Source organism: Phalacrocorax carbo, chromosome 8 (genome assembly GCF_963921805.1).
Source record: "Phalacrocorax carbo chromosome 8, bPhaCar2.1, whole genome shotgun sequence".
Lineage (NCBI taxonomy): Eukaryota > Metazoa > Chordata > Aves > Suliformes > Phalacrocoracidae > Phalacrocorax > Phalacrocorax carbo.
In genome coordinates, this window is record NC_087520.1 from 24,362,640 (window position 1) to 24,378,438 (window position 15,799).

The 15,799-nt window shown below is 49.6% G+C and overlaps 1 protein-coding gene across 1 annotated transcript in view; it reads left to right on the plus strand.

Annotated features, from left to right (window-relative positions):
• The window catches only part of HYDIN (HYDIN axonemal central pair apparatus protein), a 149,758-nt gene that overhangs the window by 117,019 nt on the left and 16,940 nt on the right, over nt 1-15,799 (plus strand). Inside the window, exons 44-64 of the mRNA XM_064459217.1 lie at nt 167-826; nt 1,320-1,529; nt 1,944-2,146; nt 2,324-2,506; nt 2,754-2,873; nt 4,227-4,386; nt 4,492-4,664; nt 5,117-5,315; nt 6,527-6,626; nt 7,172-7,271; nt 7,756-7,924; nt 8,205-8,443; nt 8,759-8,873; nt 9,705-9,909; nt 10,271-10,506; nt 11,132-11,283; nt 12,249-12,441; nt 13,322-13,430; nt 14,018-14,278; nt 14,827-14,969; nt 15,307-15,525. Coding sequence (XP_064315287.1) covers nt 167-826; nt 1,320-1,529; nt 1,944-2,146; nt 2,324-2,506; nt 2,754-2,873; nt 4,227-4,386; nt 4,492-4,664; nt 5,117-5,315; nt 6,527-6,626; nt 7,172-7,271; nt 7,756-7,924; nt 8,205-8,443; nt 8,759-8,873; nt 9,705-9,909; nt 10,271-10,506; nt 11,132-11,283; nt 12,249-12,441; nt 13,322-13,430; nt 14,018-14,278; nt 14,827-14,969; nt 15,307-15,525 — 4,149 coding nt within the window. The remainder of the gene's footprint in view (nt 1-166; nt 827-1,319; nt 1,530-1,943; nt 2,147-2,323; nt 2,507-2,753; nt 2,874-4,226; nt 4,387-4,491; nt 4,665-5,116; nt 5,316-6,526; nt 6,627-7,171; nt 7,272-7,755; nt 7,925-8,204; nt 8,444-8,758; nt 8,874-9,704; nt 9,910-10,270; nt 10,507-11,131; nt 11,284-12,248; nt 12,442-13,321; nt 13,431-14,017; nt 14,279-14,826; nt 14,970-15,306; nt 15,526-15,799) is intronic.

Sequence of the window (15,799 nt, forward strand, 5' to 3'; positions counted from 1 at the left end):
GAGCTAAACTGGGTACCAGCTGTGTTCTGAATTGGGATTTGTAGAGCACTTAGCACAGGTCTCGAACAAGGCTTGGGGTGCTATTGCAAAGATCATCACTGTCCTACAGCATTTGAGTTGGTGCTTTGAAATGCTCACTGCTTTTTCCCCTGCTCCTCCTTCCCAGAATACTAACACATCCACCAGTAACACCAATGCATCCACCAGCAACCGGTCAGATATCACCGAAGGGGTGGACAAGAAGGGATCTGTAAAGGAGCACCCAGACTCTGTTGCCAGTGATAAGGAAGATAAGAAAAAGCAGAGCAAGGTTCCCCTGACAGATGTCTGCCCAGCAGTGGCTGTGCAACCCACAGACCCAGAACAGGGAGAAACCAAAAATGAGGCCCTGAGTGACAGCGAGAAGAACTTGGCCCTGAGGTTTAAGATCTATGAGGCATCCCAGAAGGATGTCATGCATATTTTGTCATCCTGGGACAGGGTTCACAGTATCCTGCTGTCCCCTCTGAACCAAGAGGAGGTGCAGCACCAAGCAGAAGACCAGCGCCAGCATTTAACCAGCCACAGGAGCCGGAAGGGCAGAGAGAAGGAGCGCCAAGAGAGGCTGGAGAAGGAGCGTGTGGAGAAAGAGCGCCTAGAGAAGGAGCAGCTGGAAACACTGAAGGCTCTTCAGGACTCCAAGTTATCTCAGCTGGAAGGGGAAGGTGCAGAAGGGTCAGCCAGAGGCCAGGATGTTGGGGTGCCCTGCTTGGACATCCAGGTGCTGAGTTCAGAAGATGTGATTAGGAAGATCTTGGAGAGTAGCAAGCTGCCAGCAGCAGAGCAGGTAAAGCCCTGCGAGACTCAGATGCTGAGCGTGCGTGGTCTGGGGCCTGGTGTGTTGTGTCCCACCAGGTGACAAAGGCAGAGAGCCTTGTCCAGGCCACTGATGATGTTCTACAATGGCTCCACAGCAGCCATGGGGCTGGGGAGATTCTCAGCATCCTTCAGATGAGTACAAAGAAGGAGTGCTCTCTGTACAAACATCCTGTCTGTTCAGAGAGTTTCCCAGTTTGGAAGTAATGAAAAATGGTCCCAAGGCAGCTCATGGTCATTGTTTCCTTCAGCTGAGTCACTCAAGGAAAGGTTTCTCTCTAGGTCCCACTTGTAGGTCCTGGCAGTGCTCTGGGCATACAGACATTTTACCCCACTGGGCATAAAAAAGCACTGTACTCCATAGAAATGAAAAAAAAAAATTGCCAAAAGCTCAGTGCCTTCAAGGAAGGAGAGTGAGGATGAAGGTGAGGGGAGTATAAACAGGATTTTCTCTTATGCTTTAGATCCTGGATGACCTGGGACTGGGTCCCGCAGGGCCTCCTATTCCCCCTACTGCTTTTTACTCTGTGATTCGCTACCCAGAGAAGCGGATGGCCCCTGCAGCTGGAGAAGCCCCCAAGCACTTCATATTTGTTGTGCCAGAAGGTGCCACTGCAGAAGAAGAAAAGGATACCAAAAGTCTTGTGGATGCCCTCATTGTGCCTGCAGAGAAGGTGCCAGGGTGGACAGGGGCTTGGGGTGAGGGGGGAGGATGAAAAAGGATCACTGTGGGAGGGCAGTGAAGACATGATGGGGGTCCTGTGCCTGCAGGCATCTCTTGTCTGTCCAAAAGAGACAGCTCTGCTTGAGACATAGGGTGATTCTGTAAGATGAGAGAAAACAAAAATCAACTAAAGCCCTCAACTTCACCTGAAGAGAGGGTACTGAGCAAGGAGAGCTGACAAAGGCAAAACAAAGGTCAATAAGGAAGACTAAGGCCCTGGCCAGATTTGAAACTAGTAGGTGCTGGTTGCTTATTTATTCTCTCTTCTGTTTGTTAACAGACCCCCAGCTTGCTTTCCAGGATGGAGATGTCTCAGGGCAGGGCTCACCTCTCTCCCCCTTTTTTCTCTCCCCTTGGTGCGAAGACATCAGAACAGCAGGTCACCCCAACCAGGGGCCGATCAAGGAAGGAAAAAGCCACGGGCAGCCAGGTGGCTGCGAGGGAGAAGCGGAGCTCCGGCCGGGGCAGGAGAGGTCTCCAGGGGCCAGACACAGGAACACCCACACGTCCTCCCAAGGTGTACCAAAGTGGGGCAGACATGGTCCCATCCCCAGGAAGATCTGTCAGGTGAGCTGTGAGGTAGAAGGTGACCCCTCTGCTTCACAGCCATCTCTCCAAATGAGGTCCATCATACCCAGCTCAGCAGGGACTCTGCTTGTGCCTCCATGGATGGCAGGTCCATGACCCTCCTCCTTGCCTCATTTGATCATTAGCAATGTCTGAAGCCTCCTCTTTAATTGCCAGGCTGAACAGCTGCCGGTGGATAGTGCCTGCCCACGGTGAGGTGGAACTGAAGGTCCACTTCAGCTCCGTGGTGCCAGGCCAGTTTGATCAGACGCTGCATTTTGAGGTCCTGGGGACAAACCGTCAGTACCAGCTGCACTGCAGGGGCACATGCCTGTATCCCACCATCAGCCAGGACCCACGGTAAGCCTGGCCCGTGGGAGCCTCCCACACTTCCTCCCTCTAAACTCAGAGCTAGGGTTGGCCCTTGCACCCATGTGACTTTCTGGCTTGGGCAGAGCATGCTGCCTGAGCAGCCCAGTGTCTTTTCCTGTGCTTGGAGCTGGGAACCAGTACTGGTACCTCAGCCACCAGTAAGGGTTATGGCTTTCTGACCACGTTTTCTACTTAGAGCATCTCACAGCTCCTCATTCCCCATTTTCTCTCCCAGGCTGGTGTTTCCTCACCGGAGGAAGAGCAAGGCAGATGATGACATCATCTTCAAGCAGTACATTATGAACACGGGCATATTCCACTTTGGACCGCTGCTATGTGGGAAGTCAAGAGACTGGTACGTGCTCCCCACCCCAAGTGAGCATCCTGATGTGCTGCCTGCTCAGAGTGAGATGTTGGGATGGGATCTCCAGGGCCTTGTGCTTTCATGGACATGCTTGGAGACATGCTGTCCCAGTGGCACAATTCAGGGCAGGCCCAGGCAGAGACCTGGGAGGTACACAGGGTTGAAAGGCCACGGATGTGTGAACTAGAGCAGATAACAGGCACGTGAGTCTTGGAGGAGCTGTGGAGAGGTAGAGATGATCTTCCTACTGGGTGGGTGCCTTGGTGGCCAGAATGACCTGCTGCTACTAGCCTGAAGGTGACTTGGGGCAGCTTGTGTCCCCCCTCCACATCTCAGCTTCTCCACCTATGAAATGAACTCTATGGTGCTTTTTAAAAGTGCTTTGGCCTTTATGGGTAATCTGCAACTATTTTGCTGATCATTTTGTAAACGATTCATTAATCTGTAATATTAGTAAGACTTTCTGATTTGACCTGCCAATGTGTGTGTTGGGGGGAACCTGCAGAGGAATAAAAATGGGATTTTAAATTTCCTGATCCTCACTGCTGAATAATATCTGCCTAAAAAGGTTGTCATTGTAGCTGCTGGCATATTTCTATTTTTAACATAGCTTTTTTATTTTTTTTAATATTAGAAATTAAGTTCTTGTCTTCATGGGAGCTCTGGAGAGGTAGTGGTATTTTGACAACCCAAGGAAATAAAATTGAAACCTCTTAAAAAACAAAAGAGCATCTTTAGCAAGGCTGATGAACAGTCTCAGGTTTCTGTTTGTTTCATTTTTAACCCTTTAACTCCAAATTCTGTTCCACACCTAAGAGAAGAGATATTTGTTAAATTTAGCATTCCTCTTGGGAATTAATCCTTTCTATTTCCTTCCATGAGAATTGGAGCTAACCCATGAAATACAAGGTAATCTCATGACTTTTTTGAAAGAGACAAACTAAACTATTTTTAAAACCTCTTTTTCAAAAGCATCTCTTTTTACCCTGCAGGGAAGGAAACCCAACAAAGAAGGGGGAAGAACCAACATGCCTGGCATACTTTTATTTTTCCAGGCACCTTTGAATTCCTATTTTGTAAAATGCTCTTTATTTAAGTGGCCTGTGTATCATCAGGCTACTGGGATGGAGGCACCAGGTACAGGGGCAGACATCAAAGTAACGCACAGATGAACACAAAAACCATGCAATGTGTCCCTGAAACTGATCGTTTTCCTTGGCCTGCTTGTGAGACTTGGTCTTCCAGTGCAGCCTCCTGCTGCCAGGGCACAGTGTTTTCCTCGACATGTGATAAAGACAACAGTCCTGGGGCTTTCTCTGCAGCCTTTTCCCTTTTTGTGGACAGGTACAAGGCACTGCACTATCCCAGCAACTGTGAGAAGATAACCATCCTCAATGTCACCCCCTTGGAAGCAGAGGTGCATTTCTTCTTTGAGCATGATCTCAAAGCAAACACGTTCCTTTTAGACCCTCCCAGCATGAGGCTGAAACCTAATGAGAAGCAGGTAGGAGATGGGCAGGTAGGGCAGGCGCCGTAGAAGTATCCAGAAGCTGTTCCTCCTGCTCACTGAATGCTCTTCCATACTTATTTTTTGCGGGGACGGCACTAGGAGCTGAGCATTTGGGCGTACCCCACTTCAGCTGGCCTCATGGAAGACAACCTCGTCTGTTGTATTCAGGACAACCCAGAGCCAGTGGTCTTCCACCTATGCTGCCAGGGGGTGCAGGTGGAGCTGGGCATCAGCCCCAAGCAGGTGCATTTCGACAAGCTGCTTCTGCACAGGTCAGTCATTCCACAGCTGCTCTGTTGGGAATGACAGGTGTCATCAAGTTCCCCTTCAGCTTCTTTTGCTGGCTGTGAGGCCACTCAGATTGGAGGCTGAGCTAGCATCCCTCTTTCTCCCAGCAATTCCCGATCTCTTGCTCACCATTCCTCACTGGTTTCGATATCCTGTAACAGCCATGAGCTCCACAGTCCCCCAACAATGCTGTGCAATGGGCATCTCAATGCATTTGTATCTTGTCTGCTGGTTCAGAGAGCAGTCGGGTTGCTCCTCCTCATCACCTTTCTGTTGGATACACTTCTAACACCAAGCTCTCCCCCAAGAACCTCACCTCTGAGGCTTGTGACATAGAGAAAACATTTAACCATGGTTTCATATGCATAGATAGGGCTGTTGCAAGGCTCACATGACCGTTGAGCAACTGGTGCTGAGTGTCGTCTTGTCTCTACAGGAGCGACAGCAAGACCCTGGTCCTGCGAAACAGCACCCCGCTGCCTGCGGCCTGGCGGCTCAGTGGGCTGGAAAACCTCGGTGAGGACTTCTCTGTGTCACAAGATGAGGGCATCATTGGTCCCCGCACTGAGTTTGGCTTGCATCTGTATTTCAAGCCCACGAAGGCTCTAAGCATTAAGAAGACGATCCGACTAGAGGTGAGGGGGACCATCCCCTTCCTGGCAGAGCGGGGCAGAACGATCAGCCTTGTGCTCTTGGGGATGGATTCTGTGCTTGAAAGGATACCCTGCAAAGAGGGCAAAAGGATGAGCCCTTCGTGAGATTCCTTTCTACCCACGTTGCCGGGGGTGAGGCAGTCCCTTAGAAGCAAGGGACTCTCACTGAAAGAAGGCATTTTGGAAACTGACCACTAGGGTGCTCTCGTAGCTAAGCTTCATCGGGCAAGTATATTGTGAGTCAGGAAGAGATGTGCCTGACAGACATAAGGGTGCTACGACCCCAATTTCTGCTGCCTCAGACTGGGTTCGACAGAATAGAAGCATAGAATCATTAAGGTTGGAAGAGACCTCTAGGATCATCAAGTCCAACTGCCAACCCAGCACCACCATGCCCCCTAAACTATGTCCCTGAGTGCCACATCGATTAATTCTTTGTACACCTCCAGGGATGGTGACTCTACCACCTCTCTGGGCAGCCTGTGCCAATATCTGACCACTCTTTCAGTAAAGAAATTTTTCCTAATATCCAATCTAAACCTCCCCTGATGCAGCTTAAGGCCATTTCCTTTTGTCCTAACATGTGGTGCATCCCTGAGCATCCACATCACCCCATATAACCAGCCACTGCCTCTGCAGGGCTTACACCTGGGTTATGGAATGCTCCTGAGCCCATATTACAACCACCTTGCTGCTGTGCATGGTTGAATGCTGCTGTTTGGTTGGCCAGACTTCAGTGTCTTCCCTGCACACGTCCTGGGTTCTGTCTGGGGCTTAATGTAAAGCAACAAGCTCTCACCCCGGGATTTTGTTCCCTGTGGTTTAGGGGCTGCATTTCAGCAGGAATCCTGGGTGATTTAATAGGAGAGGGTTGGTTGCCAATGCAACCTGCTCTGGGACACGTCACACTTCTTGTGGTTGTTTTTACATCACTGTGCCTCACAGGGTGCTTTAGCAGCAGTGTTCTCTGCGGTAGGAGTGCAGAGTTGAGCTGACAGGGTTTCTTACTGCAGCAGAACCCCGCTGGGTCAGCCCATGAGATGAACAGGTTAGGAGAGCTTGGGAGTCCACAAATGCTTGTCAAGCATGGGAGGCCATGGTGGAGGCAGCCAGCAGAGACAGGGACTCATATATTGTCTACCAAAAGAATTTAGAAGAATGGTCTAAGTAGTGTTTGTTTCTTGCTGCCTCAGGTTTCAGATGCAGAAAACATCCTGGGGATTGTTCAAATTGAAAATATCCAAATCCTTGCAGAGGCCTATGACGTTGCTCTGAGCATCAGCATTTCTAAAGGTCAGTGGATGCCCCCAAAACAAAGTAGTCTGGGTGCATTGCATTGCCTTGGCAGGTGGGCAACCAAAGCACTTGGGACGGGATGGGATAGCATGGAAGCATGGCATGGATATGGAAACTGCATATCCTGCAAGCTGCGTGGAGTGAAGCACTGTCAGGGCACAGGCAGCTTTGAGTCTCACCTCTGAACTTCAAAGTGTGCAACTTCATGTGCAGATTGATTTGGGGGCTTTGAAACAACAGTGATGTGAATGAGCAGCTGGCAACTCCTGAAGGCTCAGGACAACACACGAAGTTGTTGGATCTGTGCTTGGAAGCAAGGAGATGGAGACCGAGCCCCTTAGCTACTAAACCCTGCATATATTCTCCAAGTAAGAAGACAAAGGGCAACAAAGTAGCTAGAGAAAACTTCCAAGAATGGAAACTTGCTGAGAATGGGTTTATGCTGCCTGAGAAGCCCAAATCTGTATCTTGTCACTTGGTGTAGTCTGCAGCAGCTCACAAATATTCACCATTTCTTACCTCGCTCTGTGGGTTTTTTGTAGGTACAGACGGCAGAGTGGATTTTGGAATCCTTAAGGTCCTGGATGATGTGAAGGAGGTGCTGACTCTGAAGAACAAAGGAAAGTATGAGATTGCGTACAGGTGGGTCCAGCTGCCTGGTCTGTGAATACATGGTGCCACCATCTGTCCAGGCCTGCATTCTCCTTCTGTCCATGGCTAGAACCTGTTCCCATGCTGGCTACCTCATCAGCTGGGTGAATACAAAACCTGGGCTCTCTAATCTCAAATATTTGCATAGAAAATCCAGCCACACACTAGCAGTTCTTCACAGCTCAGCAGGAACAAGAAGGAGAGACCCTGAAATTTAAGTCACTCACTGCTGAGATTCATTTCCTTCCTTTGAGGGTCAGCTCATTTCTCTTCATGAGACTCTCTAAAGGAGGGAACGAAAAAAATTAGTGTTGAGGTTAGCTTGCAACACTCATGATTGTCTGCATTCTGTCAAGATCTGGGATTCCTCAAGCAAAACTTTTTTTTTTTTATGGTCCTATGAGAAGTTCTGGCTGTGCTGGTGGCACCTGGACTTTTAAATGCAGGTGTCTTCATTCCTTCTCTTTTTCCCCAGTTTCAGTCTGGAAACAGCAGATACCAACATACCCAACTTGGCATCCCACTTCACTATCCAGCCGCAGAAGGGCGTGCTGGCTGTCTCCGAGCGCCCTGTGCAGGTCCAGCTGTTCTTCCATCCCAAGATGGAAATAAATATTGAAGACAAACCCATCCTGCACTGCCAGGTGAGCTGCCTGGGACAGGCAGTGTTAGCACACCATGTCTTGGGAGTGTAAGCAGGACGTGTGTCTTCTGGAAGGAAGGCTTTAGCTGGGGAATTCTCTCTCATACATATACAACAAAGTCTTTCAGAAACCATTTGTGATGCTTTCTAAGCAGAGCTGAAAATCTGGCTCTGGAGGAGGCATTTAAACAGGGAGGGTGAGGTGATGGGGACCTGAAAATGGGGTCAGGTGACAGAGATAGAAGCTCTGCTGTATTTACCAACCCCTCTTCTGGTTGCAGGTGATTGAGCCCAGCATCTGTGAAGGTGGCAAAACCATTGCCATCATCCCAGTCAGGGTGTCAGCAAAAGCTGTGTTCAGCAAGTACAGCATTTACCCTGCTTTGCTCATCAACTTCGGTGCCATGATGAACGGCACCAGGAAAACCTGCACCTTCACGCTGGAGAACAAAGGCATCCTCGACTTTAAATTCCTCATCTACCGAGCAGACCAGGATGCATCTGTATTGCCAAGGAAAAGGTGAGAGAAGGCCTGCACCACCCTTCCTGCCTGAGCAGGCACCATAGCACAGCTGCTGTGTGACAGGTTATTGTCCGCTCGCATCACTGGCTTGTGAACATGGAGCAGAAAAATGCCTTGGTATAACCATGTGTAGGATGAAGCTGGTGATATAGCTGATCTGTCCGTAAGCTACAGCAATAGGTACTGCAGGCTCCTGATGGCTCCTGGAGGGTGCAGGAAGGCTTTCCTCCATGGGGAGGAAGGCCAGCTTTGACCTCAGAGAAAGGCAGGGGGAACTCAGCATGACGGATATTTTCTGCTTCCTCTTCTCAGTGCATATTTAATGAAGTCTTCCCACTCCCACGAGAGTGAAAACTTAAGCAAGATGACTCCCTCAGTCAAGCAAAGCAAGCACTCGCTGCAAAAGGATGCAAGCCCCTTCATGCAGGTGGGTGGCTCCTGTTCCCCAACATGTGCCACTGCAGGTGGTGTGGGGGGATACTGCTGTGCCCAGGCCAGGGGCTCATCACCACAGGATGGGACAGGATCTGCGTGATGGAAGAATTTTAGGAAAAATATCTTTACTGAAAGAGTAGTCAGGCATTGGAACAGGCTGCCCAGAGAGGTCACCATCCCTGGAGGCATTCAAAAAACATATAGGCGTGGCACTCAGCGACATGGTTTAGGAGGCATGGTGATGCTGGGTTGGCGGTTAGACTTAATTATCTTAGAGGCCTTTTCCAACCTTAATGATTCTATGATTCTGTGGAGGTCCATCATCTCCCAGCCACAAGCAGGGGCAAGAGTTGCTCAGTCCCATGCTCTGGCTCAGACCTGGAGTTGCGGGAGCAAGAGAGGGAACACCTATGTGTTTCATAGGTGCTAGCCAAAATAGGTCTGTGAATGCCACGGGTGCAGAACGTCCCTGTCTGAACTCCTAGTCTGTAGATATCAGATGACCTTGCTTTTTCTTCTTCCCAGTCCCCTCTCTCGCATAATTTCTCACCGTTATTTCTGCTCTCCTGTTTTACCCCTGGAGGTTGAAGGATCCCGCTACTAGCTTCACCCTTTACCCCCAAACTCTTCTCTCTGTGCCACTCAAGGCAGGCCTGCAGCTCCTCCTGGACTGTTCATCTTGTCCTGGGGCTGCCTTTGGGCCATGTAGTCATCCTTCCCTGAGACTGGGGGCTTGGGCCCAGCTGGAGGCCAAGGAGTGGCATACTCCTTGCTGGGGATGCTGACTGTTAGAGATCAGCCTCTCCTGGGACTCTTTCCACAGGCTCGCTTCACTCTAGGCATGTTCACGGTGTACCCTGGCTTTGGCTCCATCCCTCCTGGGGGCCAGCAGACAATCACAGTGGATTGCTATGCAGAGCCACTGGGGACATGCAAGGAGCGCCTGTTCATCGATGTCAGCGACAGAGACCCCAAGGACAACCCCCTTGGCATCCCCTATACCCTGTTTGCCGAGTCCTGCCTTCCAGGTACACCCCATTCACAGGTTCCCGTGGCCAGACCTGCTGCTGATCAGCACCTAAACTTACTACTTGGATACTTAGGCACCCTGACCCTGAAGTCCCATCTGAAAATCCTCAGAGGTTCTCATCCTTTTAAAGTCGGCCAGCAGTGAAAAGCTGGGAGGGATGCGTGGAAGGTTGAAAGGAGAGCAGTACCCTTTAAGACTGAGGGTGACTGAGCTCCATCCCCAGAGCCAACTCCCTCACCCAAGGTTGGGTTTTGCAGTTACCTGGGCAGAAAGGGCTTATCAAGCCTTCTGAGAGGCCAATAGATAAATTCAGCAGGAAGGCTTCTCCATCCTCAGCCCTCCCTCTGGTCTGCTCGCAGCATTTGTGGTTGACGACATAGAGTCTATCTTTGAGGAACATCGAATCTGCAGCAACATCAACCTCTGCCAGATCCTACAGACAGTGCAAGACAAGGGCGTGTTCATCGCAGATGAGAACAAGTTTATCTTCACTAATGTTCTGGTTGGGCACCGGGCCACAGCTCGCTTCAAGATCCGCAATGTGGGCAAAGTCCCCTGTGACGTGGTCCTCTCCATCAAACCCATCCCCAGTAAGGTAAGAACAAGAGACCAAGGGGACTGTTGCTCTTAAAGGCTGTGCGATAGCCTGCCTTGTGCTCCAGATTCATTGCTTCCTCTTGCCTGGACTAGTCCAGCTCTGTGCAGGTCAAACTACAGGGGAGAGCAGCAATGCTGGGGTGACAGTTGGGTTGAATTCAGTGTGTCTCAAGCAAGGTTTTGGCTCGCTCCTCTGGGTATTTGCTGGGAGACCTGAACCCTTCCAAATATCTCTTGGAATCGCGCTCTGAGTGGGGCTTTTACTGGACTGATGTGCCAGGGCTCAAAGCAGACCATTTCCTCAGGCTCCCTGGTCTTTTCCTTCTCTTTAGAGGCCAGTTCTAGGTTATTCACACGGTTTTCTGTGCAGCCCCCCACCTCCCATGTACTCTGGGTTGGCTGCCCAGCCCTCAGAGGAAGCTTTTGTACTGCTGGGCTTTATGGCAGCTCCCTGAGCAAGGTCAGCACCACTTTGGAGTCACTCCAAGACAGGAGGAGCCTGTCCAGGGAAGCAGGAAGGAACACACGCTGTCTGGGGTTGCTCCCCATCGTGCATATATGATTAAGACTGCATCACGTGGAAGGATGTTTCCTCCTAACACCATTCTGTGGGTTCCCCCAAGCTCAACAGCCGCATTAGTGATGTTTTTGAGGTGGATCCTGTTCAGATGTGTGTGCCCAGCCGTTCCCATGCCTTTGCTACAGTGAGCTTCACTCCACAAACGATGCAGAACTACCAGTGCACTTTTGAGGCTTCCCTTGATGTCCAGGCAAGGTAACTTACCCTGTAAAATCTTGGGGTGGGGACAACCTTTCTCATAGCTGCCTCTCCTCTGGGAGGACGTAGACCTCTTGTTAACCCTAATGCTTTCAGTAGCCTTAGGTAGAGTACTTACTGCCTCCTATATTATCTAATGCTAACTGCTAGATATAGCAGAGCAGAAAAATAAACATCATAGTTTAGTCTATATGAGTGACTGTGAAGACAGTGTGGCATTAGGTAGCTAGCTGGAAGTTATTGAATCAGAAAGAAATGGAGGTGTGCAACAGCTGAGCTGGGGTTTTCCCAAGGACAAAGGGTTAGATGAAAAGGTTTCTGTGCCAGCAAGTCAACGTGCATTCTTTCCTCCTTGTTTTTGTTAAAATGAGATGATCCTATGTGACTACCTGGGGTATATTAAGATATTTTATATTAGGGAGTGATTGGACCCCTTAGGGAAGAGAAGCCCAGTTCATCTGTCCTGGGACCTGTGTTTGTACCGGGGCTTTGACCTGCTCTTCCCCAACCCTTTAGTCGCTGAACTGGGACAAGATAAGTCAGCTTTCTTCCCTAATAAGCAATTCCTGTTTTAGCGTCCTTGGAAATAATCTTTACTGATGGTTTTATTTACTTCTCCCTCCTTGCTTTTATACTGTTTTCATGCTGTGCTTGTGCTTTTTGCGTATGTTTCTCATCACCGCAGCCAGCAAATTTGCCATGTCTCATCTGTTGCCTCATTATTTACCTGCTGTACTGCATGATTCAATTAAGTGAAATAATTTTTAACTGTTACTCTGGAAGGCTTTGGCTCTTCAGAGCAGATTCCTCTTGTGAAGGCCCTGATCTGACTGGGAGGTGTGTTGTGGGGTACAGGAGCGCCAGCCAGGAAAAATGAAGTGGGTGGTACTCGCTTCATTGCTTGGCAAGTTGGAAATGGATTAGTGCCAGCCATAATGATTCCTCCTCTGCCTCTCCTGCAGCCCTGCAGCAATTAAAGCACAAAGCCTGACCTTCGATATCAGTGGAGATGGGAACCTGCCTCGGGTAACGGTCCTGCGCCCAGTCCTTCACAATAAGAGAGGGAACCCTCTGCTGCTCTTCAAGAAGCTGTTGCTGGGTGATTCAGAAAAACTCCCTCTGGTTCTTCATAACAGTGGCTTCATACCTGTCCAGGTGAGGACCTGCTCAGGGAATGCTCTGGTCTGGGAACAATTTCTTGTGCCATGGAGGAGAGGTGACAGAAAACATGGTAGAGATGCACAGGTGCACCACTACTCTACACATGCAATTAAACACCAAAAGAAACCCTTTCCTTGTGCTCAGAGCCACTCCATCGCAGGAGAATACTCCCCTCTGACTTCCTGGAAGATGCTTTGGCAAACCAGTGGGAAGAGTCTCACTTCTCAGCCAAATCCCTCTAGGAAAGCTCCATCAGCCTTTGAGCAGACCTTTGTCTCCATCTCCTTTGCAACCACTGCTGCTGTCTTCGCAACTCTTGACCCACCCTTGGGTTTTATGTTGGTTACTCTTTCCACTCTGTGCCTCAGTGAACTGCATGGGAATGGGTCTCAGAAATTCCTTTTATGCAAATAACCGACTACTTCTTTCCAGGAAGGGTGTTCGTCTTGGAAATGTGATTTTTCTGACCAGTCTATTCTTTTCAGTTGAACACAACACAAGAAAGTTGGTGGGCAGTTTTCCTGTCCCTTTTCTCATGGTTTCATTCTCATCTGGGAGTGTGTGATGTCCTAGTTACATTAGATTATATTTGATCACATTTTGCTATATTTTAGTAAAACTCAGTTGTAATTTAATTACATTCTGCTCATTACTTTTAGTACTTTGTCATGTTTGGTTATATTTTAGTTATATCTAGATGCCTCTGAACCCTTTTTTTCCTGTCTGATTTCACTTAAACTTTGTGCTAAGAGCTGTGTTTGAAGTGGGGAATGTGCTGTGTTCCCCATGCTGGACCAGCAGCAGGACAGTGTCGATCCATGTGCCATCCTGTACCCACACTAGTGTGGTCATTCTCTCTGTTCCTCTTTCTTAGCTGATGATAGACCTGTTGGATGAACGGGGAGTTTTCTTCTTGAAAGCCAGGCCCACCACACACTGTGTCTACCAAGCTGTGGGCCTGAAGGAAGACTCTCCTGGAGAAGGTAAATTCATTAACCATGAAGCATGTCATCCACACAGGGAAAATGTGTGCCCTGCTCTTGGCTTGGCAAGCAGCAGCCAGATGTTAGAGGTAGTTTCTTTCCTGGGGCTCTCTGTACTCCTATTTTTTCATGTGGACTCCTCACAGGGTTTTCTTCTAGCAAGTTGTAGGAAGTTTTTCTGTTCTTGTGGACATGGTGGGTTGAGTTGTGGGGAACCATCAGCACTTGAATGGACTGTCTGAGGTCTCTGCTTAATGTGGGGAGTTACCAGCCTGGACAGAGGCAGACCTTGAGCCCACAGCCAGCCAACAAAAGCCAAAACAACTTTTTGACTTTATGTATGGCAGGAGCTGGCTGGATGTAGTTTGAGTGAGAGCTGGGTGTTAGCCTGAGCTTAAGACACTTAATCAGTGGTATGCATGATGGTGTCATAGTGTTGTGAATATAGGAGAAGGGTCTGGAACCAGTGGTGGGAGAACATGTGCTTAGAGACAGCTGGGTTTCAACTTCTTATTCCTCTTATACCTCATGGAAATATTTCCTCTGTACAGCTGTATCACTTGTCTCAGATTTCCATTGCTGTGCAGAGAGGAAGCCCCACACTGCTTCCCTGGTCCTGCAACACGGGGAATTAGCAGAGTTTGATGTGCTATTCAAACCCACCCTGGCCCAACATGTGGAAGGGAAGATCCACCTGTCAGTGGTGGACAATCCCTATGAAGAGACCAACATTCAGCTGGTGGGTGAAGGCTACGAGGATGACTTCACGCTAGATAACATCCATGGACTAGTGGCAGACAGCAAGGAGGAGGACACTGAGGGCAATCTGGAGGAAGACATAATTGAGGGTAAGAAAGGAGAGGCTGCCAAGATGGTGCAAGGAACAGGAAAGTACATATTTCTCACATTTCTGCTCACCCTGTGCCAGTGCAGGTGTGATCCAGACTTAGTGGACAGATCCTGTTGCCTTTTGTAGCCTGCAGAGCAGCCACACTTGAGAACACAAGGGGTGATCCTCTGTCAAGCGTGCAGGCTAAGCAAGGAAGGGTCAGAGGTCTCTAAAAGGAGACCACCAGCCCATGGTGTATCATGTATGATAATTTGTCTTCTATATAACCAGGCCTGTGCTGTCGCCCACCGGACCTGGTCTGTGAGCATGCCTGCCCTGTGCACAGAGGTAGTGCATGCTGCACTGCATGTCCTTCTGCACAGACACAGCCACATGTTTAGGGACATGTCAGGGGGTATCTCTGAAAGTGGTAGGATGGGGAACTGCATCTCCCAGAGGGAGGAAGGCTTAGAGCGAGAAAGGGAGTTGGACATACATGTGTCTGTGTGTGAGGGGGGTGGATGGACCTCACCGCACACTGAGATCCCTTGCTGTCATTCTTAACAGCTGCCAGAGTGAATCACATCCAGTTCGGGGACTGTCACATCGGGACACCCTACGCTGTGACCTTCACAATCACCAATCGCAGCAGGGTGGATGTGATGCGGTTTGAGTGGCTGGCAAGCACCCCCTTTCACTTCTCCCCCCAGGTGAGCATAGATGGTTCTGCTTTTCCCCACTGCTCAAGCCCTGCCCAGTGGGTTCCCGGGAGCTAGCAGGGAGTCACCACATACCAGTGAGAGACCATTCCAGTGCCACATAGGAGATGCAGTCCCTGCTTTTGCTAGGGCAAGGCTGTCAGACCCTCAGAAAAGGCTTTGTGTTATGGCAGGTGGCATCTTTTGTGCTTTTCTCTATCAAACCTCAGATAAATACACAATAAGATGCAGATTCCTGGCACAGCCACATACCACATCAATTCCTTTGCTATCAGTCCTGCCCTTGCCAGTGATTCCAGTTTTGTCTTGGCTCTCTGGTTCTCCCTAGGTGGGACACCTCCATGCTGGCTGTGCTAAGGACATCACAGTGACCTTGAAATCAGACATTGCGGTCACCTTCAAAATGCATCTTGTGAAATGTAAGGTGGCTAGGATCACCTTCCAGCTGCCACCAGAGCAGGTTACTGACTGGGATGACCGCCTGCGCACTGTCAAGTGGGTGGATGCCATGAGGGGCCTGGCAGCCACATGGCCTGTCAAGAAGAAGGTAAGAAGCACGATAGCAAAAGCTAGCCTGGCTTCCACAAAAAGAGCTGCTGATGGTAGCAGACCACCATCTCGGCTGGCTAAGCAGCTCCTGCTTCCTCCTGACATTTAATCCATCTGAGAGTTTAACTAGCAGTGCATTTTAGAGAAGAGGTGGATGCACAGTGACCTGATACACTCACATAAGATGGGGAAATCTTTTTGACAGACAACTTGCATGTGGCTAAACATCAGTCTCTGCCAAAAGCTGAAGTGTTGCAACCTGTGTTGAATGG